A 26,448-nucleotide genomic window follows, 5' to 3' on the forward strand; every position below is an offset into this window, starting at 1 on the left:
GGCCTTCGTTCCTTATGTGTGTTGCATCCTCTTGGTCACGCTCGACTCGAATTTGATCCTTTCATATCTTGGCCCTCTGTGACCCATGTCTGCTCTTGGCTTGGTGCTGTGACATCAAAAGTGAGAATCTCGGCTTAGGTTCGCGGTTGCTGCATTTATCGTCGTTGCACTATCCAGCCCGTCACTCTCATCAAAGTCTTGGTCTGGCACCGCTTCACTCAGACCACAAATCACACACACTACCCGTCTTGACAATACACCAGATGCTATTTCACAACAAGACTGCGGTGAAAGTTTTTTCTTTCTTTTACCAGATAGTGAAACCACCGTCGGGACGCAAGACAGAGCCGGTCATGTAGGACGACTTGTCGCTCAGCAGGAGCACGCAGGGCTCGGCCTGCTCGTGAGGCTCCGAGAAGCGACCGAGGGGGATGCTGGAAGCCTGGTAGTCGCGGATGCTCTTGTCCATGCCGCTCGTCTGCTCCGTGTTGCAGAAGCCGGGTTCCAAAATGTTGACGCGGATGCCGTGCGTGGCCCACTCGGCAGCCAGACACTTACCCAAGTTGGTGACAGCACCCTTGGACGAGTTGTAGAACACCTGGGTCAAGGGGTCGTTGAGGCCCTTCTGGTTGTAAATCTCGGAAGACATGGATGATGTAATGACAATGGAGCCCTTCTTGTAGCCCGACTCGATCCAGAGCTGTGCAGCTGCCTTGGCAGTGTTGAAGACACCCAACACGTTGGTGTCGTAGACGTAGCGGAAGTCATCCGAGGTCAGCTCGACGGCGGGCTTGACAACAGAGACACCGGCGTTGGCAACCAGACCGGTCACCTGTCCGAGCTCGTCCTGAGCTTGCTTGAGCGTCTTCTTGACCAGAGCGTCGTCGCCGACGTCGCACTGGTAGGCCTTAACCTTGGTACCAAACTTTTTGGCGACACTCTCGGCGGCTTCCTGGGCCTTGGGGTGCGAGCGGTAGAGGATGGCGACATTGGCACCAGCGGCAGCAACGGCTTCGCTGATGGCGAGACCTGCAGAAGCGCAAAAGCAGAATAGCGCGTAGAGACGATCGGGTCGAGGTTGGGACGAGAAGCGCGATTTGAGAGCGATCGCGTTGCACGGACAAGAAAGAGGTGGGCAATGAAATTGGATCAGTCCACTGCTCTCTATCATCTGCGCTTGCTCTAGGAACAAGCTCTTGCAGAACCGACTTGCTTGGCCTCTCAGACAGCCTTGCAGCCTCTCTGGACAACACGTACATCGTACAAGTACGAGAACGTGTCGTCGTAGCGAGATAGCCAATCAAAATGTGTATCACTTACCGATACCACGGTTACCACCGGTGACGACGACGGTCTGTCCCTTGAGGTCGATGACGAAAGGCATTTTGTTTAAGAATGTAGAAACGTTAGTGGAAAGAGGACGGGTGAACAGAAGACCGAGACGTTCGAGACGATGGTGATGGAGAGAGGGAGAGAGGGAGAGGCAGCGAAGAGGCAGATGCCAGTGGTCAAGGCACAGCCAAAGGACTATATAGGACAGCGCGAATTGTTCCAGGCTCTTCCTGACAGGGTCGAGTGAGCGTCAGCGATTGAAGAGGTGGGGCGAGGCTTGGGCGCGTGGGAAAGCAGCTCACAGGAACGGAGCAAGCTACCGAAGCGAGCACCACTCACGACTCGAAAGTTCGGAACGATTCATCTGAGCTTCATTCGTGATTCACGATTGGCTTCCAGCTGCGCTGCGAGATTGCAACACAGTACAGCACTGTACGCGCCGAGAGACGTTTGCGGTTCAGTGAGATCATGAATCGTGCAAGTTGGGCTTGGCCTGAGCGTAGGTTTCAAGGTGGAGTTTCTCATTCTGGCGCACAGAGAGCACAGAGAGCACAGAGCACAGAGAAGGAGGACCAAGGCTGCTGATTCACCAGCAAGGGGTCCAATCGTGAATACGCGATGCAGCGTCACAAGCTTGGCTTGTTTTGGTCGCTTGAGCTGGTGCTGGTGCTGGAGCTGCAGCTGCAACTCGAGCCTGGCCTAGCCTCCACACTGTGCGCTTTGGTGAATGCGATGGCACGCGCCACCTCGTACAATCTGCAATTGTGCTCCGCTTCCAGCCTGCTAAGGCAAGCAGGTCAACACAGCCATCTGGAAGACTGATCAACAACAAAAGACAACCTCAGATTCGTCACTCGAGCTTGTTTACCCCAATCTTACAATGCCAATCGTCAACGACCTGTGACTGTTGGGCCTGCATCTCCTACAGAGAGCCAGAAGATGGTCAAAGGTGCACTATGGCAGGCTGTGGAATGATCTAGTTCGAGAGGCGCTAGAGGCTCGTTTCGGTCTACACTGCAATTCACGATTGTGGGGCGATACAATGGGCACAGAAGTTAATCATGACGCGCGCACGGGGCAGCAGACACGCCCACGATCGCTGATCAGATGGAAAGAAATCCAAGTCGATCCACAACCCTAGGTCAACTCAAGATCGCGAAGCGCATCATAGTCATGAGTGGGTTCCATGTGGCTGACCAAGCCAGATGATCCAGCGCCAACTGTCTTCTTGTGCCTCCTCCCAAGGGTCATGTTTCGAGAAGCTTCGCTGCACGCTGGATCCGATCGGGACAATCGGTATCTCTGATGCTTCATCACGTGGACGCGTAAGATCGGGCCACGACATCGCTCAGCATGGCTGAGCTTGGCTTGCACTCATTCGCTCCAACAGCTCACAACCTCGATCTCGGCGACTTTCCCCTCTTCCTTTATCACTCAGGGTGCATAGAGCGACAGCAGAACTCGACCCTGGGCCAAATTGGCTGACGAATCTTGCCCTGACCCGAGTGGAACCGATCGGGGTCTTTCCTCTCGGTAGCTGTAGCGCCAGCTTGAACGTCGATGTGGCCTCGCATCATCGCTAGTTACCACTATTGGCTGTGATCCACGGCGATTTTATAGATGATCTAAGCGAGTCTTCTTGAGCCTCTGGAATCCAGGAGAGCGAGTGAGAGAAACTGGCAATCAGCACGTCTTGGCTACCATGTTGGAAGGGTCAGTCAGCCTTGAAACGCTTCCACTCACGACTCTGTCACTCGAGACTGGGCGCCAAGTCGTAAGTGCAATCTGCCAACCCTATCTTGGCCACAGCCGTCATAATCAAATCGCGCGCGCTAGTTATCATAGCCAGTCGGGAATTTTGCACAGGGCGCACGACTTCGGTGTTGGTCAGTGACGGGTCGTGTTAACTTAACTTAGCGAGGGCTGTGCCGTTTGTTGTAGTTTTGTGCATTAAGCGTAAGTTGACGATTGGAGCGCGCGAAGAAAATGCTGATTCGATCCTCTTGCTGTGTTGCCACCGTTGCTCCTCATTCGTGATTTGCTGAATCGTGAGTCTCCGTAAAGATGGTCGATGCTAGTCGAGTCCTGCCTGGCCCGTCATAGCAAGGGTCCTCGTCGATGAGGACCAAGATGCTTGGCATCCAGCAACGCACTCTCCTCTCCTCTCGCTACCATCGCCCATCTTCCATCCGCCGTTTGGCTTAGCCTTGCTTTTGGCCAAGACAAGCTTTGCAACGAGCTCCTTCTCCGCTTACATTTCTTGAGGTTTTGCAGATCACCATCTGCAACAAGACTCTGTGCACCGTTTGCTTGATAGTGAGACTGCACACGACGGCTTCGCACCTATTTCAGACCAATCTTGTTGCTTATCGTCAACGATTCCTTTCTGGCTCTTCCGTCTTGCAAGCATTGTCGGCACCACAAACGACTCAGCCACACGTACCTGTGCACCCAGCATCACGTCATCAACCACGACCTTGCCCGACTGGTATCTTGTAGCTTTCTTTTGCACTTCTCAGTGACACGAGCGCACGCCAACCACCATCACCGAGATCCACTCGTATCTTGGCAGCTCATCTTCAACTCGATTCCCAGTCTCACTGTCGTCACGGTCTCACTGTCGTCATGGGGTACGAGAGAGACTCGATCTCGACGTCGACGCGCGGCTTCTCGGATGAACCGCTGGTGAGGTTGCCCGAGAAACGTTTTTATCGCAAAGGAGGATTCTGGTGTCTGGTCGTATTTCTGTGCATCTGCGCTGCCGTGATCCCTCCTCTGGTAGTCTTCCGAGATCGACTAGGTCTACAGTCGAAACCGAAATCACCGTTTGCTGATCCACCGTTCTGGAATGGCACCGGTCCAAACAACAACCCTTTCGGCACATGCTTCACCATCGAGGCGACCGCTTTCCAGCCTTACTGGAAGGAGCAACAGACGACGACGTGGTGTGGTGCGCAGTTTAACAAGTCGAGTCCAATCTTTTCATTGCCATTGCTGAACATGTCGGAGGCTGTGGGATCGGAACAGCGAGTGGTTCACGATACGGACATGGGGCTCTGGCGCAACATGACGCGCAACTGGTGTGGTGCCGAAGCCAGGATCCGCGGCCCAGCCGGAGAGTTTACGGCGTACTTTGGAGATGCCAACATATGGAGAAGTGTCGACCTGAACATGCATCTTTACGAGACGATCAAGGGCGTTCCCGTAGGCACGTACAAGGATCCTGACCAGGCGGGATGGATGGATGCGGTGAGGGTGTGCTTTACTGGCAACCGGATCGACATTGGAGATGGCCTGTATCCGTTTGGTTACTGAGCAGCGATTTTGAACATGGAATGTATTCTAGATGGTCGTTGTCAAGTGCATGGTTGTTGCTGAACAAGTGAGGGTGGTATCATTCTAGGCCGTATCTCTTGATGTGGAGCACGTCGGTAGGCAGCATTGATGGTGGGTTGAGCACCTTCCACATGGGGTTGAGCAGCTCGCCGCTCAACTGGGCCATTTCGAGCTTCCAACTTGAAACGCCAAAGTGCGCGTCGGTGGACACTGCTGGCGTCTGGTAGAGGTACACCCTGTTGCAGCGAAAGGAATGAGGGTCAGTATGAACGAGGGTGTGACGAGAGGGTTGAGACGGCGAGCTTACTGGTTGTAGGAGGCTACGGGGGCCAACGTATTGTTGCTGGTTGCTGATGAGGTGGTATCGCATCCTGTCCATTGGGATTGGAAGCCATCGCCCCAGAAGGGATCCATGCGGAGCGTGCCGTTATTTGCGTTGAGCGAAAAGTTGCCGTGTTGCCAGAGGAGGAGGGCGGAGACGCAGTGCGGATATGTTGCTGCGAACAAGAAAAAGAAAAAGGCAAGCAGAGGGAGGCGGGAGGCGGGAGGTGAGCTGGTGGCCTGTATGCATGAGTTGCGCCAAGCGTCTAGCGACGGTAAAACACTTACGATCGTTGGACCACTGGAAGAGCGCCTCTTCCCAGAAGCCATCCTTGGTGAAACTGAAAGAGTGTCCAGCGGATGGTGGAACGTTGAACTGCTGCGTGCGTGGGTTCCAGAAGTTCTATAAAGCATTCATATTGAGAAGAGGAAACATGTGATCAAAGTGAGTTGAAGCTCTGTCCTTTGAGCAAGTCGAGTACTTTGCAAGCTGGATACATACGGGACCGGTGCGTACAGCGCCACTGCCGGTACTCCAAGTACCAGCAAGGTCGTCCAAGAGGTCGTCGAAGCGGCTAGTCGACTGTGCAGCTGCTAAGGTGGCAAGCGCCGCGACAAAGATGAGCATTGGTGTGAGATGCGATAGCATGCTGAGTGAGTTCCAGAAGCGGACAAGTAGGGTATCTGAGAGGGAACAAGCAGTTGGATCGTGGAGGATGATGACGACGTCGGTGAAGAGGGCAAAGACAGGAAGCCTACACAACAAGCAACACACAACCCGCCAGAACAGGAAGGGAAGGCCGTCACGGGCCCGATAGCGATCCGATGGTGTCTGGCGACGTTTTGCGCACCGAGACAGGCTGACTGCCAATCACGTTGAGAACATCCGAGGAAATCCAATCGCCATGCACGAGTCGCAGCCACGCTTGGTTTGGATGCGCGACTCGCCTGGGTTGGCCGTTAGCGTCTCGGAAAAGAGCAGCAACCAGCGTTGATCCTGCGATCCTGGCTCAGGCATGCAAGCACACACAACAAAAGGCTTTGACCGGTGGCATTCGTGGCGTGCGCGCAGAGCGACCCTGCGGTGATTCACGACGAGTCGTCGGAATGGCGAGTCACTTGGGAGTTGGACGGAACCAAAGCGAACGTGGATTGATGGCAGTCCGAGGGTCAAAAGTTTCACATTCACAAATCACCGAATCGTGAGTGTGATTCGTGGTTCACGCTTCCTGCGGGAGAGACGGCAAGTTTCGCGCTTGCCGCTGGCAAAGCACCAACGGTATTCGTGATTCGCTTCGAACTGGCACCCGTGTTGCAGATCATTCATCACACTAGAAAATTTCTTGGCGTGCATATACACAACATACTCTCGCATGTCAAACCAACTAAGCACGAAGCCAGCGAAAAGTTGCGAGTTGGTTTCGCTCTGTTCAGCTGCCGTGCCCGTGTCTCGAATGCAGAATACAAGCCCGAGCCCGCAGTGGGAACCAAAAAGAAGAAATTAAAAAAAAGGAATGTTGCAGCCTCGGGCCTGTCCGCTCAACCACTGCTACTGGACCGCACCGAGAACCCTGCTCGTCCCTGCGGCTAGGCTTTGAACCGTCACTGCACTGCTGTGCAAGGAGATGAGCCACTCGTGACTGTGTCGCCTTTACTCTGATCATGACTGATCGCACTGATACAGATCCTTGATTCACGACTGGCGAGGGACTTGATCGAAACAACGTCGGTTCTGCCGATCATGCTTGACAGCACCAAAACAGCCTAGCAATCAAGCAGTCAAGCAGTCAAGCAGTCAAGCAGTCAAGCATTCAAGCAGCCAGCACAGCCAGCACAGCGACCGGCTTGCATTCGTGATCCATGGTTCGTGTCGGCCAATTGATTCAATTCGTGATTCATGATTCACGATTGGGACTGGAGCAGTGTCGCAGAGATGAGCGCAACCGGTTCCGTCGGTGATGCGCCGTGAGACCAATTTGGTTGTCTTGTCGGACTGACTCCGTCCAAGTTGAACACTCACAGACTTTGCCTTTATACGTTGGTCGTTATCCCTTTGTGCCACCATCATAGCCTCACTCTGGACATCCCTACCGTCCTTCAACGCTGCATCACCCCATGAGCGCTTCATCAGCTGCGGCTGCTGCCCGCTATCAACCCATCTCGACACAAACCCCAAATCTGTCCCAGCCTAGAACCCAACCTCGAGGCTCGAGCAGAATCATGAACCGAGATCAAGACGCCAACGATAGGGCGGGTCTGCTAGGCCAGGATCCAGATCACGACGTTGCTAGTTACTCGAGACCATTCCGCACAGATCCTTCTCCCAACGTTTCGCATTCCAACATTGTTCAACCCGGCAGGGGCACCAGCACGATCCACTCTTACTCGACAGGCTCACAGTCGACCAACAACGGCACCGCCATGCCTCGCTTCATGGGCGCATATCGCGCTACGGCACCCAACTCCGAGTCGGACCTCAGCGTCCACTCTTCGTCCCAATTCAGTTATGCTACCAATGCCGAAAAGGCCGCGTACGCCTCCAAGGCGGGCGCTGCTGGAATCGCTTCCAGTTTTCAAGACGAGGACGACGATTGGCTTCACGATCCCAAAGCAAAGAGCACAGTCGGCACTGCCGAATCCCTCACTTCAATGCGAGGCCTTCTCAACGTCGGCACGCTCCTTCTCATCGGCTTGTGTCTTCTCATGCTCTTCCTCGGCTACCCCGTCCTCATCGAGATTCGCAAAAAGTATGCCGATGGCACCGCTTCAGCCTCGCTCTCCACCACAACCACCTTCACCACTTTCCCCGTCAACATGAAGCGCGGCTTGGTCGATCAAGAGACACCGCAGTCGGCATACAAGCGTACCTCGCCCGTTGACAATTCGGCATGGCATCTGGTCTTTAGCGATGAGTTCAACACGCCTGGTCGAACCTTTTGGCCCGGCGATGATCCCTTCTGGGAAGCCTACAACGGATGGTACTCGGGTACCAACGACTACGAGTACTACTCGCCCGAAGCCATCAACACCACCGACGACGGCTACCTGCAGATCTCGTTCGAGGAGAGGGAGACCAACAACCTCAACTTCCGTTCGGGCATGCTTCAAAGCTGGAACAAGGCCTGCTTTACCGGCGGTTACCTCGAAATCAATGCGCAGCTCCCGGGAACCCCCGACGCTGCCGGTTTCTGGCCTGGTCTTTGGCTCATGGGTAACTTGGGCCGACCAGGCTACAACGGCGTCAACGAAGGTATCTGGCCGTATTCGTATGCTGGATGTGATACCGGTGCGCTGCCCAACCAGACGTGGATCAACGGCACCGGTCCACACCACGCCATTGTCGCCAACGGTCAATTTTCCTACCAGGTCAACCACAAACTCTCGTACCTGCCAGGTCTGCGCTTTCCGGCGTGCACCTGTCCCGGCGAAGACCATCCGGGTCCCAACAACAACGTGGCGCGTAGCAGTCCGGAGCTCGACATGCTCGAAGCCACGATCGGTGCCAACGGTGGTCAGTCGTCTCAGTCGCTCCAAGTGGCTCCGTTTGACATTGATTACTTTTACAACAACGTGAGTGGCACCGACTACATCATCCATGATAGAGACACCACCAAGATCAACGGATACCATGGCAACGAGCTGCAAGAGTCGGTCTCTGCGCTTGCCGCGATCCCCGATCGAGCGTACCAGAGACACGCGAATGCTGGGTTTGTCAACTTTGGCGTCGAGTGGGAGCCGGACATGAACGGCGATGGTAAAGGCTTGGATGGCGAGACGGACGCCTACATTACGTGGTACATTGATGACAAGCCCACGTGGACATTGAAGGCGAGCGCACTGACGGGGGTGCCCGAACTGGACATCAGCAGGCGCTTGATTCCGAGAGAAGCCATGTCGATGATCGTCAACCTGGGCATGGCGTACAACTTTCAGCCTCCGGTATGGAGGCAGTTGCAATTCCCCGGAACACTCAAGATTGACTACATACGCATGTACCAGCGAGACGGCAGGGACGATCGCGTTTCGTGCGATCCAAACGAGCTGCCTACGCGCAAGTACATCGAGAGGCACAGCGACATCTACCAGAACAAGAACATTTCGCGCTTCCCCAAGGATCGCATTCCTAAAAATAGGTTGACGCATCCTGGCTGCTGATCTGTCGGCAAGCGCCGCCTCCACGCATAGCCATCATCCAGTCCTCGCACACCGCTCAAGCTCCCGTAATCGCATCCACATGTACTATCAACTTTGCACAACTTAGCTCTACCGTGACTGTCGTGAGTGTATGTATGAAGATGAATCCATCTCTCGCGAGTACCAAGCATCGCCACTCAGCTAGCAACACACAGCCCTGGCATGAGCACCCGACGCCAGCACGCACCGTCCCCCCACGTGGCTGATCCACGCAAGCTGCACACACGCATGCCGAATGAAAAGCCAAAAGCAGATGCAAAACCAACGAAACTGAATACGATTACGAACAGCCCATGAAAAGAAAGCGAACAACCAGGGTCCATGAAGGGGTGTAGGCGCTTAGGCAGCTTTGCGAATGTTTGGTTGGTGCGTGGTAGATGAAGCGAGATTCAAGCTGTCTAGACGATTTGTGAGCGCTTTGTTCTCGAGCAAATCGCGACGACCACGCGCGGGAGTATAGGCGCCAGAGACGGTGCTGATATTTGAAGTGGCTGCACCGCTAGATCTCGGGCCAGCCGCAATTGAACCGATACGCGGACTTGCGGCTGCACTCGTACTCACGGAGCGCGCCATACCTGCACCACCCAGCTGCTGCATAATCGACGGCTGCGACGTAAACGGCTCGTATGTACCCGCATCTACACCGTAAGCATGCTGTGACTGCGATTGCGATTGCGATTGCGATTGCGGTTGCGCGTGAAACAATCCATGCTGCTGCTCATCCCGTTCCGCCGCATGCCGAACCACACCTTGCAAGTCCATCACCTCACCCTTGTTCTCGTTGAGAATATCCGCATACGAGAAAAACGACAGTCGCCGCTTATCCGCTGAAGGCGACGGCGAACCAGACGCAAGCGCCTGGAAGAGCGACTCGCCCGTGTTGAACACGCCCAATCCACTCGCACTTGCAGTCAGCCCGAGCGTGCCCGGAGGCGGAGCTCGGTTGGCGTTGGCTGCAGCGCCCATGCCCGGGTGCTGCTGAGGCTGTCGGATCATCGAACCGCCGACGTTTCGGCTCTTTTCCACGAGCGGACTGCTGGTACCGGACACAGCCGGTGGCGCGGGCGATCGTGGCACGTATGGACTGGCTGCTTGCTCGGCATCGTGCGCCGCGAGCACATCGGCAATCGTGTCTAGGCTGTGATCGAGTGTAGCCACCTCGGTGCCAGAGATGATGGCACCATCGATGCTGACACTTGAAGTAGCCGGACGACCTGCGTCGGCGCCCGTGGTGAGCGATGGGATCGCCATGGCCGAGAGGTTGGGAGAGCTCGAGCGGAACGGGTTGGGCAGCGGAAGTGATGGGAACGCGGTGGCGGTAGGCATACCAGAGCTGGCCGCAGCGGGAGCCGGAAGCGGCGTGGTAGTGTGCGTTTGCGAGACAGCAGCTACCAGCGAGACTGGCGGCAAGCCGGGTGCGACTGGCGAGGCAGAGCCATGCGATCGCACAGGACTGCCACCATCGGCAAGATCGCGTGGCGAACGCGATCGCATCGAGTGGGCTGCGCTGTCGGCATCTGAGCCAGGACGACGAGCAGCAACTGCCACAGAGCGTCGAGGCGTAGTGTTGGCGTCATCGAGCGTAGTGGCACGAGGTGCGAGCTTTTCCGCAATCTGCGCTGCCATGGTGCCAGGCGGAGCGGTATCGAGAGCGCCAGAGGCAGAGAGTGGAGGTGAAGGTGACGACGCGAGGCCGAACGAAGAGGGGCTTGTACTACTGTGGACCGAGAGCGCGGCCGAACTGAGCGCGAGTGGCGGGGCAGGGTTTTGTGGTGTGACGACTTCGATTTGGGCATGATCTTCGATGATGGCTTCGGCAGCGTCGTCAAGCACGCTGGGGATGGCGACGTCCATGGCCTCTTGCTTGGTCATAATATGGCTGGCGTCGCGATGTTCAATGTCCCTCTCAAAGATGCTGGGGCTGTGGGGCGTGCTGGTAGCGTGCAGGTCGGTGTGCTGCCATGGCACAGCATGCGCTGCGCTCAAGCCGGGCGGAGAAGTGCCAGTGGTGCCGACGGGCGAAGCGGCGCCGTGCTGTCGAACACGAACAGGAGAGCGCAAGCCGGTAGTGCTAGAGTGAGTCTGGACTGGCAAAGCGTCAGACGAGGCAAAGAGATGGTGGTGGTGATGCTGGTGGTGGTGGAGGCTGTGCACCAGCTGGGCAGGATGCACGCCGGCATGTGACATTGGATTGGCGCGCTCGGATGCGGGCGAGGCCAGAAGCGAGGAAGGCGAAGCGGCGGAGCGCATGCTGAGAGGAGCAGCCGGAGTGCGCGGCGGCGAAGTTGGATGCGGCGATACAGGAACAGAGTCGGAGGCGGAGGTGGCTGTGAAAGGCGCCGGTGTCGAGGATGACGTGGAATCCGGAGCGGGCGGATGAGGAAAGAGGCGCGAGACGGTGGAGGCTTGGATGGGATCGTCCGGAAGGCCGTTGGCGGCGGGAAGCGTGCCCATGGCAGCAGCGGTGGTGACGGCGTCCATCCTGGCGCTGTGCGAGTGAGCAGCGGTAGGATGACGAGCGGCTGCGGAGGGGGAGGGGGAGGAGGCCGAAGCGGGCTGAGTGGGAGTGGAAGCGGGCTTGGTGACGGTGATGGGGTGTAAGGGGGTAGCTGGAGCGGTCATGCTTGTGGATCAAGAGGAATGAACGAGCAGGAGTTGGGACCGAACAGGGCAACGCTGTGCGTCGGAATGGATCTAGGGGAGCAGCGACGATGTTAGCATTGGTTTGAGGTAGAATAGTCGAGCGACTGTGACGGATGGGAAGCGAGTGTATGCGGCGTTGCTTGGCTGGTGTTGACTCTCGATGTAAGCGCAGCGGCGTTTGGCGTTTGGAACAGCGCACCGAGGTGGAAGCGAGGAAGAGGGAGTCAACAGCGAGAGGCGAGGACGGTTGAGCCTCGGGGTGTGTTGTGTGAATATGGGCTAGGAACCGAGGCAGAGGATGTTTTGGCAGCTAATATACACGGTAGCCGAAGGTAAGAAAGACGGAGGAAGGGACGAGAACAGATAAAGAGGAGGACGAAGAGAAAAAGAGTCGTGAGTTGGAAAGGATGGTGAAAGTAGGAGGTGAGCAGAGGTGAGGTGACGAATCGAGCCGATGAGGATGAGCATGGATGGTCGAGTGCCAAGTAGCAACCACGAATCGTGAATCACACCAACTCACGACTTGTGACTGCTTGTGCAACACCTCGTGCCTTGAATTTGAGGGTCGTGAGTCGTGAGTGTTGGCGTTTCGAGGTTCTGGCTCGTGACACAGACTCACCTCTCAAAATGCGCAAGCGCCGAGAGAGATACAGGATTGTACTATGTAGTACAGTACAGTACAGTACAGTACAGAGTAGGATCACAGAATACAGCTTGAGCGCTTCGGCTCGTGGCTTGGACTTGGCTATATTCACGATTTTCGAGCCATGTGCCTTGCCGTGCGCCATGCCGTGTTGCCGCACCGTTTACCGCGCCGTGTGCCGACATAACTACTGTAAGTTAGTCAAGAGTGATGACTGCCTGCCGTATGCTGTGCTGTGTCAACCGAAAGTGGCGAGTCTGACTGTGAAACGCCCTCACCTTTCAGTTTCTTTTGGGCGCGTTCCGTGTTGTTCTTGGTCAGGTGTGCAGCAACGAACAGCCTAACATGCCCCTTCCTCGACGCAATCGTGAATCACGAATCACGAGTCGTGAGTCTGTCAAGTCACGAGTGTGAGGTGGGTGGACACGTATTCACGATTCACGATTCACGATTCATGATTTACGATTCACAATTGTGGCATTGACTGTTACGCCATCGTTGGTTCTTGTCTTCCACACTTTTTCTTGAATCGGATTCACGATTCACGATTCACGATTCGCAGATCTCGTGACTGTTCAGGATTATTTTTTTTTTTAATCGCGATTCTTGATAATCGTGAATATTCATAAATATTAGTACTTGGATTGGCAACTAAACTCGTGACTGTGAACCTCGATGCCAGCCAGTCAGCGCCAGAAAGCGTGAGTGAGCGAGCATGGAGAGAGACAGACAGGCTCGTGTTGCATCTCGCCTGGCATCCTACCTGCCCTCTCGCTTGAACGTGTTCAGACGCGAAAGAACAGCCGATTTCGATTTGATTCATAACGTATATTATTCCATATTATTTCGCGCTTCTCAACTCGTTAGTCGCGAGTAGTCGTGAGTCAGTCGTGCGTTGGGACAGACTGGCTCACTGGCTCGGCTCCAACGAGTCTCGAGTCGTCAGTTGTCCTACGTCGTTGCGTGTTTTGTGTTTTGGATGTGGGCTCACGCTCCGTGCCTATTCGTGATTCGCGTTGCCTCTTTGGTTGAACCCCCCTTTGACTCTTTGACTCTTTGGCTCTTTGGCTCTTTGACTCTTTGACTCTTTGGCTCTTTGCTCACTTTGCTTTTGGCCATTTGTGATTGACCTCTTCTCCGCCTTGCCCCTTGGACCTGCCTTTTCCTTGAGACCATCACCACTCCTTCTTGCAGCTCCTCGGCTCCTCGACAACGCTCGTTCAACCTTTCACAGCATTCGCATTCGCATTCGCATTCGCATTCGCTCGCGCTCGCACACCTCTCGTGGAAACCCCAGCTAGACTGCATTCATTTTCAGAGGATACCACTATCAAGCATCGCAACACCGGCGCTCCTTTTACTCGCGCTTGCTCTCGATCTCGCCTTTCAATCACGCCCGCCTGCGTCTCAGCATCTCTCACGCACAAACATCCCCGAGCTAGCTAGCCCATAGCCACAGCCACGGCCACGTTCACGTTCGTGTTCACGTTCACATTCACGTTGACTCGATCCGTCGGTCCACAGACTCGAGCAAACCGCGTCCGTCTCACGCTTCCACGACTTCCAAACATCCTGCGTCCTTCTCGTCCCACTTCGACGCTCTTACTCATCCAAGCTGGCACTGCTTGCAGCCCGCAGCGCCGCCAGTGCTTGGTCGTGCAAGCCAGTACCAACCTCATCAACAGCATCGCTGCTTTCCCAGTCATTGCACCCGCACCCAGTCGATCCAGCATCCCGCTTGCCCTCGCAACACCAACAGCCTACCGCTCCACCTCGCACCCTCGCACCCTTTTTACCACACTCTTGGAATCCTCATCCCCGGAATCCTTCTCCTCATCCTAATCCTCCCGACAAGACAACATGTCTTCTCCCATCACCAGCGTCCCGGACCCATCCGAATCATCCGCGTTGGCATCCATCATCACACAAGTTCAACCCGGACAAGTACCCGTGGTCGCTCGAGCTGCTCGACCCGCCCAACTCGCGTCGAAAACTGCTGTCGATGCTTCTGCAAAGAAAAAGAAGAAGAAAAAGAAGAAAAAGGGCGCTGCGGCAGCTACCACTGCACAAGTAGAACAAGCTGCCCATCTCAGGTCGCAGGATCAAGCCGTCGCCGCGGCAGCACGCCTCGGTTCCGAAGCCGCACACTCACAAGCTCGCGCCAACTCGAGCGTCGCCACCTCAGCACCCGCTCCCGCCATTTCGTCGGCTGTCGTCGCATCTTCAACAGACACGCAAGAAGATTCGGAAACGCACCATTCACACCAAGCTTCCTCTACCTTGATCGGCACTTCCACCGCCGGAAACACACTCACACACGCTAGCGTGCTTCCTGCGTCCGATGCGACCCACTCATCCGCAGCTGCAGAACAGCAAGAGGTTACCCAAGCCTCTCGTGTACCAACGGCCGCCGAAAGCAGCGAGAAAACTGTCGAGAAGCACGGCCTGATCGATGTACCTCGACGCACACATGCATCCAGCCTGCCAGCGGCGCCATCACCCGTCGGCGTTGCAAACGCGAATACTTCCACAGCCAAGACCGCCAAACCGGCAGCCAACACAGCAAACGCAGCAAACGCCGCACCGGCCTCGTCACCCTCTACCAAATCCACTTTGACGTCGAGAGCGGCGACAAAGACATCCAAGTCAAGCAAGCCAAGCTTCGCACAGCGATTCGTCGCATTCCTCACCTGTTCCTCTGCGACCTCTGCTGCAGTGCAACACGAAGAGATGCAGGAAAAGAGCCGTGCAAGCAGCACGCGGAACGCTGCAACTGCGGCGGGTACAATCAAACCTGGCGTCATACCTGGACGAACAGCCAACTCGAACGAGAAATGTGCAGCGAAACCTGCCGGTGCGGACTACCCAACCACCGCGGGTGGAGGCACCAAGTTGCCGCGCGCAGAGACGGGTGATGTCATGTCCGGCGCGGTGGTGCCTCCCGGTGCGTCGTTCGTTACCGCCGACGAAGCACGCAAGTCTCGAGCCTCGAGTGTCAACGGTGGCGCGAATCGATCTTCGCTATCCGCCTCGTCTGACCAAGACCAAGATGAGGATGATTCCGACGACAACGAGGACGAGGACGATGACGATGACGACGAGATGGATCTGGACGACGAAGATTACCTGACCGACGATCAGACGGAAGAGCAGCGGTTGATCATGCAAGGCGGCATGGGAATCCCGTTGGACGAGTTCGGACAAGCGTGTCCTCTGTTGCCCAGCATCGGCGCGCTCGACACGGGACGCAAATGTCTCGTTCTTGATCTGGACGAGACGCTGGTGCATTCGAGCTTCAAGATGATTCAAAATGCAGACTTTATTGTGCCAGTCGAGATCGACGGTACGGTGCACAATGTGTATGTGATCAAGCGACCTGGAGTAGACGAATTCATGCGTCAGATGGGCCTGATCTATGAAGTGGTCGTCTTCACCGCTTCGCTCTCCAAGTATGCGGATCCTGTGCTGGATATGTTGGACATTCACCATGCTGTTCGACATAGGTTGTTTAGGGAGAGCTGTTACAACCACAAGGGCAACTATGTGAAGGATCTAAGTCAACTAGGAAGGCGCATTGGCGAGACGATCATCATCGACAATTCACCTGCCAGCTACATCTTCCATCCGAACAACGCGGTGCCTATCAGCAGCTGGTTCAACGACCCTCATGACACCGAACTGACCGACCTGTGTCCGTTCCTCGCCGACCTCGCGCATGTCGACGACGTCCGCGCCGTCCTAGACGGCGCTCTCTAGCTTCCTTATACCCCCCGCCCTCCTTGTCTACTCAAATACCCCCCTCCTCCCCCTCCCCCGCACTCTCCGAGCTGAAAACTCCCACTACACCCCCTCACATCCCTCGCGTATCGCTCTTGTTTGCTTATATCACTCACACTCGTTTCACAAAACCTAGATAGTCACCTCCACAAAAACACGAGCACGCACAATGCGGAGGACGCTTTTTTCGCAATCACGAATCAGATTCCAGGCACGAGTAGCCAAGAGTGCAAGTGTGCGCACCATACACGACACGCTCCAGATCAGAGTTCGATTCCGGAGTCTGTGTCGTCGTTGCAAGTGTCGAGCAGCAGTTTGAGAGGCTCATCGTGAGGGATACGAGGGAGGCGGTTGAGACGGCGCGCCAGGGCGGTGCAGAGGTCAGTGACCAGGTCGAGACACGTATCGAGATGGGCCGAGAGGTGCGAGGTCGAGTGTGTAGTGACGCCTGAGACGAGCATTCGAATCTGACGTGTAGCGGCGTACAAGTGTGTCGGGTGTGTACGAGCGTCAGTGAGGGTGCGCAGGAATTGGATCCATGCCAAGAACAGGGTTGCCTTGGCGTCAAGCTGATCGTACGTTGCAAGCGAGCCAGTGTCGCATTCGACGTCCATAGCGACAAATGCATCCAGCATGGATACGCTCGACAGCTGCACACGCCCCTCGACGCCAAATGGATGATCGCGCAGCATCGAGCCCACGTGTCGTGCCAGTCCAAGATTGCCTAGCACCGCAGACCAGCTTGCGAGCGTCACCTGCGCCATCTGCCAGGCGCGCGCAGTCGGTGGCGCCGTGCGCGCAAGCGTCGTGATCTCGCGATGCAGCTCCTTGCGCTTGCCCTGATCGAGTACAATGCTAAGCTCGAGCTTCTGCTTAGCCTGCAGCGAGATAAAGTCGCGCACCAACGAGCAAGGACGCGCTTCAGCTGCCGACGGGCACGAAGCCTCGAACAAGCTCACTAACAGGCTATTCCACACGTCCGTCAGTCGCGCGCAGTAGTACACGTCTGCCATGGCCAGAACAGCAGAGTAGTCGCAACTGCACGCATCCGCCGACGACCATGCAGAGGCAAGCAAGTCGTGCGCGCTGTCCAAGTCAAGTGAGAGCACACAAGAGAGCCAAGAGGCATCTTCCGACTCCATCAACCTCTCGTCCTTGTCGCAAGCCGAGCGCAAGCCCACAGTTGCGCTCGATGACGCCGTGCAAGAGGCAGCATCACAAAGACTGGACCGCGCTTCCGTCCACATCTGGTCGGCAAGATCCTGTATAGACTCAATTCCTTCACCCAGACGAGCCAGAGAGAGCGCCAACGTAGCTTTGAGCCTCGGTGACGCCAAGACAGGATCACGAGTAGCACGCATATCCTGCCCGCCACGAATGAGCTTGCTGTTGGCCACACGCAGAGCTGTCTCAAGTCGGAGCAGCCAGGACGACTGTGAGCTGGCCTCGCACAGCGTTTCGACTTCGAGAAGACGACCCAAACCGGCAGCATCTTGATCGGACAGCTTCTCGGCGGGCACAAGCTTGTGGAGGCGTGTGGACCGACTGAGAGCGAGGCGCAATGCAGCCACAGCAACCGAAGGCAATGCGAGCACTGTAGAAGTGGGCGCCGAGACACGAGCACGTACAACAGCATCAAACGTGGCAACGTCCAGCTCGCCCTTTGTCAAGGCTAAGCGCAGCTTGCGACTTTCGCCAATGTGCCTTTGCTCCTCCTCTTGATCTGCTTCGCTCATCCGTCCGGAGGAGGACGTTGAACTGTGTGCAAAGAGACGAGACAAGACGGGCCAAACGAGGAAGAGGAAGCAGAAAGCAAATGATACGACCCGCAACACTTCAAAAGTGAGAGCGTGTGTGGGAACAGCGTCAAAGGCGTGTGCGTCTTGAGCTAGTGAAGTACCAGGCGCTAGATAGGTAGCGGACCGCTTGAGCAGCTGACGGCTTGCACCGACCACGACCTTGCCAGCCGCAGGGCGAGCAACGGCTTGGCTTGCGTCCGACGCAGTCCCGTCCAGCGCAAACTCGGCACCGGAGCCGATGAAGCTGATGCCCAGGAAGGTGGCCAGCATGTAACGAGAGGAGGCAACAGAGGAGATGGCACCACCGATGCCCAATTTACGACCGCGTCCAGTTTTGGATTCAGTGCGGCTACGAGCAGATGAAGGCGACAAAGATGAAGCGCTGGCGAAGGAGCCTTCAGCTGCGTCAGCCTCGTCGTTGTCGTCGTCTGCCACTTCTTCATCTTCTTCGTCGTCGTCATCGTCGTCAGCTTCCACAGCGGGCTGGCCTTGTTCGGCTTCTTCTTCCTCTCTGGCAGCAGCGGCGGCGGCGAGCGCTTCTTGCTCGGCGACTACCTTGTCCATCTCGCCTTCCCAAAGCTCTAGAAGCTCCTCCCCGCCCTCGAGACTGCGAACGAGTTCGCGAAGTCCGGCAACTTCGCTGTTTAGGCGCAATTCGCGCGACTTGAGGTACTTGATGTAGTCAGTGGCCTTGCCTAGAATGGTAGCCTTGTTGAGTTTGGTAGCCGCGGGGACACCGTCGACGAGATCCTCCTCCTGTTGCGCCTTTCGACTTCTTCGACCGGAAGGCGTCTTGCGTGGTCGAATCTCTCGAAGGGCTGGTACAGCACGGCGAAGGGCAGCAATCCTGTCGTTAATGTTGTTGCGGTACCTCCTTTCAATTGCATTGTGGGCCACCTTTTTCTGTTGACGCGTAGCAGGATCAAGCTGTGCTTTGTCGGCAGAGGTGGCGAGTGCTTCGGAGGAGGCTTGTGCCGCATCTGCTTGATGAGCAGCCTTTGCGGCAGCTTGCGCTTGTGTTTCTTGAAGTCGCTTGGCTTTCAGTCTCTGGATGGCAGCGAGAGCAGTGGCGTTACTACCTACCTCCATGTGAGGCAACTTGCTGCTGATCTGGTTGATCGAGGAAGCGCTGCTGGAAGATGCTGTCTTTTGTTCGACGTTTGGCTTGGCCTTCTTTGAGATGCGGACGACGTTGGTAGATTCCGACTTGGACGCAGCAACGGCGGTGGCTTTTTTGGGTTCGGAATTGACATCGCCTGCGCGTCTCTTTCGACCGGTCGCTTTTGCACTGGTAGCAGTGGCGGACACGGACGGCGATGTGATTTGAGCAGCATCTCGGGGGACGACTTGCGGTGCTGGAGAAGGCTGAAGACCAGGGGCGGTGGGAGTGAGGAAGTTGGCGTGCCACTGTGGAGAGATGGAGGTGGGCAGATCGGAATGCTGACTGGAGGGTATGGGGCAAGTGCCATTCAAGGGCAACGGTGCTGGTGGGAGCACAGGTTGCAGACCGAATGGCGAGGTGGAGGACGAAGCATGGAGATTGAACTGCTGAGCGTACGGCGAGGTGGTGTCGGAACCTGAGTAGGACTGTGCATAGGAAGTGTTTGAGAAATCGAGGCTGCCATCTGGGCTGATTGCTGTACCATTGTGAGGAGTCAGCGAGAAGGAAAAGTTACGAGCGGAGGAACCGACATCGGAAGCTGGCGGTGTGGGGAAGCTGGCGCTTCCGTAGACGAGATCATTGATGCTGTTAGGACTAGCACCGCTGTCGCTGGTGGTAGAGACATAGGAGCCAGCGTATGAAGCCGAGAAGGATGCGAGGGATGCAGGAGCTTCGAGGTCGGTAAAGTGATCCGAAGGTAGGGTGGCATCGAGGATGGAGCGCATCATGGAATCATAGTCTTCGCTGGACCAAGGGCCTGAAGGGGGATCGTGGAGGACACTGATCTGTTCTTCCTTGGGGGTAATGATACTGGGCAGAATGTGCTGCTGCTGTTGAAGGATATGCATAGCTTCGAGCTGAGCTTGCTGCTGATGCAAGTGTAGGAGGTGACTATCGAGCGAATCTGATTGGAGCGGCTGCTGAGCGTTTTGTTGTTTCTTCTCGAGCTGCTGCTGCTGCGGATGGTGGGGCAGAGAGGCAGAAGAGCCGCCGTCGTTGATGGACACCGGATACATGGCCATGTGTCAAGCAAGAGGCAGTGACGAGATTGAAATAAGCAATGGACGTTCGTCAGAGGTGAAGCAAGCCGGGAAGCTACAGAGAGCTGTGTGATTGGAATGGCTGGATGGGATATATACAGCAGGCTAAGGCTATGGCTGAGTGTCGGTTGGTGTGTGTGTGTGTGTCGACGCGGTGGATGTCAATGTCAATGCTTGTGACGTAGAAGGTGATGGAGTAGATATATGAATGGCTGTGCAAGAGTGGCAAAGAGTCGGGACCGAGACAAACCCAGACCTGTGAGTGATTTAGTCGAGTGGGACGAGTCGAGCCAAGGTGAGCTGGAAGCCAACACTGTTTGCTTGCAGGGCGCGAGAGATGGCTGATGAACGTGGGCGTGGTTGAACAGGAGGTAGGACTTCGTGCTTGCTCGGAAGGTTACGTGAATTGTCTGCTCTTGTACAACGTCAAAAAGCATCCATCGTGCATATGTCATTTCATTCGTGATTGCCTGCTGGCTGCTGGCTGCTGGCTGCTGGCTGCAAAGCGTGACAAGCACAAAGCGTCAAGCTGCTTCACGCTTAACTTAGCGTGGCGTAGAGTGAAGCATCGTACGATTTTGTGTGTGGAGCGGCTGAGCTGACAACCACGAATCACACAACGTGAATGAACTCACCGACGGCAGTCCAACGTGCTACACACACACGGCACACGGCAAGTCGAGCACCGATTGTCTTGAGTCGTGAGTTTCGCTATTCGATTCTTTGAAAAAGAAAAACGAAAAAAAAAAGAGGTCACAAAACCAAAGACCGCGTGAATCACGAATCGTGAATGTCAGGCCACTTTTCATAGACGTCAACATGTCTTGCTATTCGTGATTCGTGATTGATTCGTGATTCCACGATTCACGATTCACGATTCACGATTCACGATTCACGATTCAGCTGAGCGGCAATCACGAACTCGTCGGTGCACTTGAACAGGTTTGTTATTCCTTCGCACTTGTCTCTGTGCGACTGACCTTGTTGAAAGCGATCTCCTGCCTGCTTCATCACAGTCGGACGTCGGTGGCACATATCGCATACAGGTCGTGGAGAAGGCCTGACAGAAGGTTAGCGAAATACTATATGTATACTATAAACTGGGCATTGTATAACCCGCTTCTGTAGCTCAGTTGGTACGAGCGTCCGACTGAAGAATTCAGTTTCAATAAGTCGCCACTGTCTGCAGTGGATGTTTGATTATCGGGAGGTCATCTGTTCGATCCAGGTCAGAAGCATTTATTTTTTAGGGGTTTTTTTTTGCAGTTTTGTTTGACTGGTGTGGTTGCTTATGTAAGCGTTCAAGCGAGAGAACTCCCGAGGTGGAGCAGCAGCGCCGGAATTTTTTTCGAGAATTTGAGTTGTGTGCGAGAAGACCCTTCCTCGTTGTCGAGGAGGTTCTTTTTCACCAACAGCTGTACTCAGCATCAGCCACAACCTCAACTTTGACTTGCTCTCTCTCACTCTCACACTCTCTCTACCTAGTGTCTTGCTGTTGCTACTGCAACTACTACAGTCGCCAGCCATACTACTGTCTTCCTGTACACGTTCATCCATTGGCTACCCCTGGTCAGCTTATCGAGCGCTTTCGACCAGACAGTTTCGTCGTGGCGCGACGCGGGCGCTTTTGCTTCCCTCGGGTCGAGCAGTCGAGCAGAGCAGAGCATTCAGTTGAACCCCACATCATCTCCTCCTACCTAGCTGAAGGCGTTTCTTCGCCATGGCGGACGCTCAGCAATCCAACAAGGCGCATCGCAAGGCCAAGACCGGCGGCAAGGCCGAAAAGGGCAAGCCCAAGCACACCAACGGCTTTAACCCAAAGGCCTTCATCTCGGCCAACATCAATGTCGCCCAGAAGCAAATCCTGCGCAATGCTGAAAAAGAGCAGAAACGGTTCCATGTGCCTCTGGCCGACAGGACCCCAGAAGACGAGCCGCCTCCCATCATCGTCGCCGTCGTGGGTCCTGAAGGTGTTGGCAAAACCACGCTCATGCGCTCCCTCATCCGCCGATACACCAAACACACACTCGCCGATATCAAGGGCCCCGTCACCGTCGTCACGGGCAAAAAGCGAAGAGTCACGTTTATCGAATGTAACAACGACATCAACAGCATGATCGATATCGGCAAGGTCGCCGATCTGGTGCTGCTCATGATCGATGGCTCCTTTGGCTTTGAAATGGAGACCATGGAGTTCCTCAACGTCTTGCAATCGCATGGTTTTCCCAAGGTCATTGGCGTATTGACTCATCTCGACCTCATTAAAAAGGCAAAGACGCTCAAGGCCACCAAGAAGCGTCTGAAACATCGTTTCTGGACTGAAATCTACGATGGTGCCAAATTGTTCTACCTTTCCGGTATCATCAACGGTCGATATCCGGACACAGAGATTCAAAACCTCTCGCGCTTCATTGGCGTCATGAAGTTCCGTCCACTTATCTTTCGCAACGCCCATCCTTATGTGCTGGCCGACCGAATGGAAGACCTCACACCGAGGGAAGAAATCCGTGCCAATCCCAAGGGTGATCGAACCATTACCGTCTACGGCTACCTCCACGGAACTCACTTACGATCCTCGCATCGAGTTCACATTCCAGGCGCGGGCGACCTTTCCATCACATCCATCGAAAAGCTCAACGACCCATGTCCACTGCCCACCCAAGACAGCGAGAAGCGTCGAAAGCTTTCGGACAAAGCCAAGCTCATTCACGCGCCCATGAGCGACGTCGGTGGCGTCATGTTTGACAAGGACGCCGTCTATATCAACGTCCCAGGAAACTTTACACGCAACGGTGACAACCCAGTGGAACCGGCCGGCGAAGGCGAGCGAATGGTCATGCATCTACAGGATGCACATACCACGCTCGACGAGCTCGCAGCGCAAAGCGAGCTGCGATTGTTCGACTCGGATACCACCGGTTTGCCCTCAGCGGACATCTCGGCCGACAAGAACCCAGATGGTCTAGTCTACACATCACCGGCTAAAGGCAAGCGCGTTCGACGAGCCGCTTTCGACGACGTGCTTCTCGACGACGATATCGACGATGATGATGTCCAAGACCAAGAGGACGATGAAAGCGAAGCAGGCTTTGACGATGATGATGACGACGACCAAGAAGACCGTGGTGACAACCGTCGAGCTTTCACGCGCAAAGCCATCGAGGCGGATGAAGCGGATGGAGCTGCTTCCAAGGAGATCCCGTTTGCCGACAGCGACTCCGACATGGGATTCGGATCTCAAGACGATGCCGATGACGATGATCAAGATCCTGGCTCTGGTTCCGGCTTTGGATCTGGCTCCGACGACGATGACGACGAGATCGCACCCTGGAAACGCGACCTCGCTGCGCGCGCCGAAGCCACGGTGCTTGCCAACCGATCGCGCAAACCACTCGACCTGGCGCGTCTCATCTACCACTCGGACAAGACCCCCGAACAGATCGCGTCTGGTAACGTCCACAGCCACTTGGACGACGAAGACGACCTCCGCATACTGGCCGAGTCAGATGAGGGCGATGATTTCTTCCGTCGTGCCGACGGCCAGCGCACCGCTTCTGCCACGACTGGTGAGCTGGAGGAGGAATATCAGGATGTACCTGACCAGGCGCGTCCTGTTTGCAAAGCGGTCGATCTAAGTCACTGGGCTGAAGAGAAGATTTTGGACTCGATCCGACGCTTCTTCATCACAGGCGATGAGCCAGACAACCTCGAGGAGCGCAAAGATGGCAAGCGCGACGAGGCTGTCTCGCATCCAGATGAAGGTTCGGATTCCGAGGACGGATCGGAGCGTGCCGACAACGATGACGATGACCAAGACGATGCAGATTCGACGGAAGAAGCGCGTGCTAAAGCACTGGCTCAGAAAAAGGAAGCGCTGAAGCGCCGGTTCGACGAGCAATACGACGATCCGGACGCTGACACAAAACAGGACTGGTACGACGAGCAGAAGGATCGGTTGGCAGCTCAAGCCGCACTGAACAAGTCCGAGTTTGCTACAGTCGACGAAGACACGCGTCACTCGGTTGTAGGGTACCAACCAGGAGCTTACGTGCGCATCGAGTTGAGCAAGGTGGCGTACGAGTTGGTCGAGAATTTCGACGCGACCTACCCGCTGCTCGTCGGCGGGTTGTTGGCTAGCGAGGAGTCGTTCGGTTTCATTCAAGTACGCATCAAACGTCATCGATGGCACCAGAAAATCCTGAAGACCAACGACCCACTCATCTTCTCGCTCGGCTGGCGTCGATTTCAATCGATCCCGATCTACTCGTTGGATGACGGAACGAGAAATCGGATGCTCAAGTACACCCCGGAACACATGCACTGCCTTGCGTCGTTCTACGGACCCATCTCGGCGCCCAATACAGGTTTCTGCGCATTCAATACACTCTCGACCTCTACGCCTTGTTTCCGAGTTTCGGCCACCGGTGTGGTGCTCGATGTGGATGCCGGTAGTCAGAAGATCGTCAAGAAACTCAAACTCACCGGTACACCCGCAAAGATTTACAAGAACACAGCATTTATCAAAGATATGTTCTCCTCGGCACTCGAAGTGGCCAAGTTCGAAGGCGCACATATCAAGACGGTTTCGGGGATTCGAGGACAGGTCAAGAAGGCGCTGGCCAAGCCAGAGGGACAGTTCCGAGCGACTTTTGAGGACAAGATTTTGATGAGCGATATCGTTTTCTTGCGAGCGTGGTATACGATTCAACCGCGCAAGTTCTACAATCCGGTGACGAGTCTATTGTTGCGAGGGAGCAAGGGATGGCAGGGGATGAGGTTGACAGGTGCAGTGAGGAAGGAGCGTCAGCTAAAGGCTCCGAACCATATCAACTCTAGCTACCGAGCAGTTGAACGCACCGAACGCAAGTTCAACCCGCTACGCGTTCCGCGTGCTTTGCAAGCACAACTACCGTTCAAGAGCAAACCCAAACAGATGTCGGCTAGCAACAACACTTCGTACCTCGCCAAACGCGCCGTCGTGCTCGAGGGTGACGAGAAAAAGGCGCTCGCGTTGCTCCAGCAGATGAAAACGGTTCAGCGCGAAAAAGAGGACAAGAGAAAGGCCAAGAACAAGCTCCGACAGGCGCAAAAGTCGAAATTGGCCGACAAGGACGAGCAGATTCGCGCCGTCAAGAGAAAGGCCGAGATGAAAGAGATCTATCGTATCCAGGGCATGAAGGCTCAGTCAGCTGCAAAGCGCCAGAAGACGGCCAAGTAGCTTTATCAGATGCAGTAGTCATGAGCCACGCTTTACGATTGTATATTCACGATTGTGTCTGATCATGCAACCAAATTACCGAGAGCTGAATGGATGTGGGCAATGTGCCTGCATGTGTGCAAACGAGCTTCGTACCAAACAAACCACCAGGTGCGAGATACCGTGTGTATGGCTCTGGCCAACGACGAGCGCCGCGTCAAGCATTCTACGATGCTCTCACGCGTAACTTTGTTCGAACTTCTGCTTTCAGGCTTCGTTCGCTGACCATCACGAATCGTGAATGTGAATGTGAATGGCGCTTCATTTGCCATCTCGCATGCAGCTAGCGCTCTCGAGATGAGCAAGTGTGCGTGTCTATTCACGAAACCCGATCTTCATATTTGTTGACAAAGTTTTCCAGATTCCAATCATCTGTTCGTGGCCCATGTCTTGCAGCCCCAGCTGGGAGGACGACACCTTGCTCCGCCAAAGCGGCTGTTTGGATCTCGCTGCAACCCCTCATACCGGGCTGTCGTCAGTCTTCACACGAGATGCAGAAAAGGTGCCCAAGCTACAACTTGCGCTGCAGTCCATACCTGCATGCAAAGCCAGAGCAGTCGTGAATGAGCACGAGCACCGACACGGGAGCGTGGAGCACGGAGCACGAAGCACGAAGCAGCCCAAAATACTGTATGTTAACTTGAGGTGGGATTTTTTCTCAACTGACTCGTGACTCGTGACTCGTGATGGAGATTGGTGATTGGTGATTGGTGATTGGTGATTGTTTGACGTGACCCTTTGTTTTTTTATGACCGGGAACTCGGTTGAGAATCCTGGTCTTAGGGTCGTGAGTGTTGAGGCCAACACGCAAGGATCACCAATCACGAATAAGAATCACCCGTCATGAAGCCGTTACGTGCTTTAGCTTTTGGTGCGCGCCCGCGTTGATGCAGTCATGAGTCGTCAGTCCGGATCCCGTGGCCCTAGTTTTTTTTTCCGACCCG

General features: G+C 55.4%; 8 protein-coding genes and 1 non-coding gene across 9 annotated transcripts; 5 read left to right on the top strand and 4 right to left on the bottom strand.

Annotated features, from left to right (window-relative positions):
- Positions 1-307: 307 nt before the first annotated feature.
- On the bottom strand, positions 308-1,384 carry UMAG_10938 (putative NADP-dependent mannitol dehydrogenase; the record flags this gene model as incomplete). Its single annotated transcript, XM_011393255.1, has 2 exons — positions 308-1,029; positions 1,321-1,384. 2 exons carry the CDS (start codon positions 1,382-1,384, stop codon positions 308-310), a joined length of 786 nt encoding a protein of 261 aa, XP_011391557.1.
- Positions 1,385-3,957: 2,573 nt separating this feature from the next.
- Positions 3,958-4,647, top strand: UMAG_10939 (uncharacterized protein; the record flags this gene model as incomplete). Its single annotated transcript, XM_011393256.1, has 1 exon — positions 3,958-4,647. One exon carries the CDS (start codon positions 3,958-3,960, stop codon positions 4,645-4,647), a length of 690 nt encoding a protein of 229 aa, XP_011391558.1.
- Positions 4,648-4,726: 79 nt separating this feature from the next.
- UMAG_10940 (uncharacterized protein) lies at positions 4,727-5,638 on the bottom strand (the record flags this gene model as incomplete). Its single annotated transcript, XM_011393257.1, has 4 exons — positions 4,727-4,904; positions 4,976-5,165; positions 5,278-5,392; positions 5,492-5,638. The coding sequence occupies 4 exons, from the start codon at positions 5,636-5,638 to the stop codon at positions 4,727-4,729; spliced, it is 630 nt and encodes a 209-aa protein (XP_011391559.1).
- A 1,466-nt stretch (positions 5,639-7,104) lies between these two features.
- On the top strand, positions 7,105-9,144 carry UMAG_05718 (uncharacterized protein; the record flags this gene model as incomplete). The annotated part of the gene is made up of 1 exon (XM_011393164.1): positions 7,105-9,144. The coding sequence occupies one exon, from the start codon at positions 7,105-7,107 to the stop codon at positions 9,142-9,144; it is 2,040 nt and encodes a 679-aa protein (XP_011391466.1).
- A 378-nt stretch (positions 9,145-9,522) lies between these two features.
- Positions 9,523-11,805, bottom strand: UMAG_05719 (uncharacterized protein; the record flags this gene model as incomplete). The annotated part of the gene is made up of 1 exon (XM_011393165.1): positions 9,523-11,805. One exon carries the CDS (start codon positions 11,803-11,805, stop codon positions 9,523-9,525), a length of 2,283 nt encoding a protein of 760 aa, XP_011391467.1.
- Positions 11,806-14,329: 2,524 nt separating this feature from the next.
- UMAG_05720 (uncharacterized protein) lies at positions 14,330-16,225 on the top strand (the record flags this gene model as incomplete). Its single annotated transcript, XM_011393166.1, has 1 exon — positions 14,330-16,225. The coding sequence occupies one exon, from the start codon at positions 14,330-14,332 to the stop codon at positions 16,223-16,225; it is 1,896 nt and encodes a 631-aa protein (XP_011391468.1).
- Positions 16,226-16,509: 284 nt separating this feature from the next.
- UMAG_05721 (uncharacterized protein) lies at positions 16,510-20,229 on the bottom strand (the record flags this gene model as incomplete). Its single annotated transcript, XM_011393167.1, has 1 exon — positions 16,510-20,229. The coding sequence occupies one exon, from the start codon at positions 20,227-20,229 to the stop codon at positions 16,510-16,512; it is 3,720 nt and encodes a 1,239-aa protein (XP_011391469.1).
- A 1,136-nt stretch (positions 20,230-21,365) lies between these two features.
- UMAG_16088 lies at positions 21,366-21,485 on the top strand. The gene is made up of 2 exons: positions 21,366-21,403; positions 21,450-21,485. It is a non-coding gene; the product is annotated as a tRNA-Phe (tRNA).
- A 482-nt stretch (positions 21,486-21,967) lies between these two features.
- On the top strand, positions 21,968-25,465 carry UMAG_05722 (putative 40S ribosome biogenesis GTP-binding protein; the record flags this gene model as incomplete). The annotated part of the gene is made up of 1 exon (XM_011393168.1): positions 21,968-25,465. One exon carries the CDS (start codon positions 21,968-21,970, stop codon positions 25,463-25,465), a length of 3,498 nt encoding a protein of 1,165 aa, XP_011391470.1.
- Between the last annotated feature and the right edge of the window lie 983 nt (positions 25,466-26,448).

This window comes from Mycosarcoma maydis, chromosome 16 (assembly GCF_000328475.2).
Source record: "Mycosarcoma maydis chromosome 16, whole genome shotgun sequence".
In the NCBI taxonomy this organism is placed as follows: domain Eukaryota; kingdom Fungi; phylum Basidiomycota; class Ustilaginomycetes; order Ustilaginales; genus Mycosarcoma; species Mycosarcoma maydis.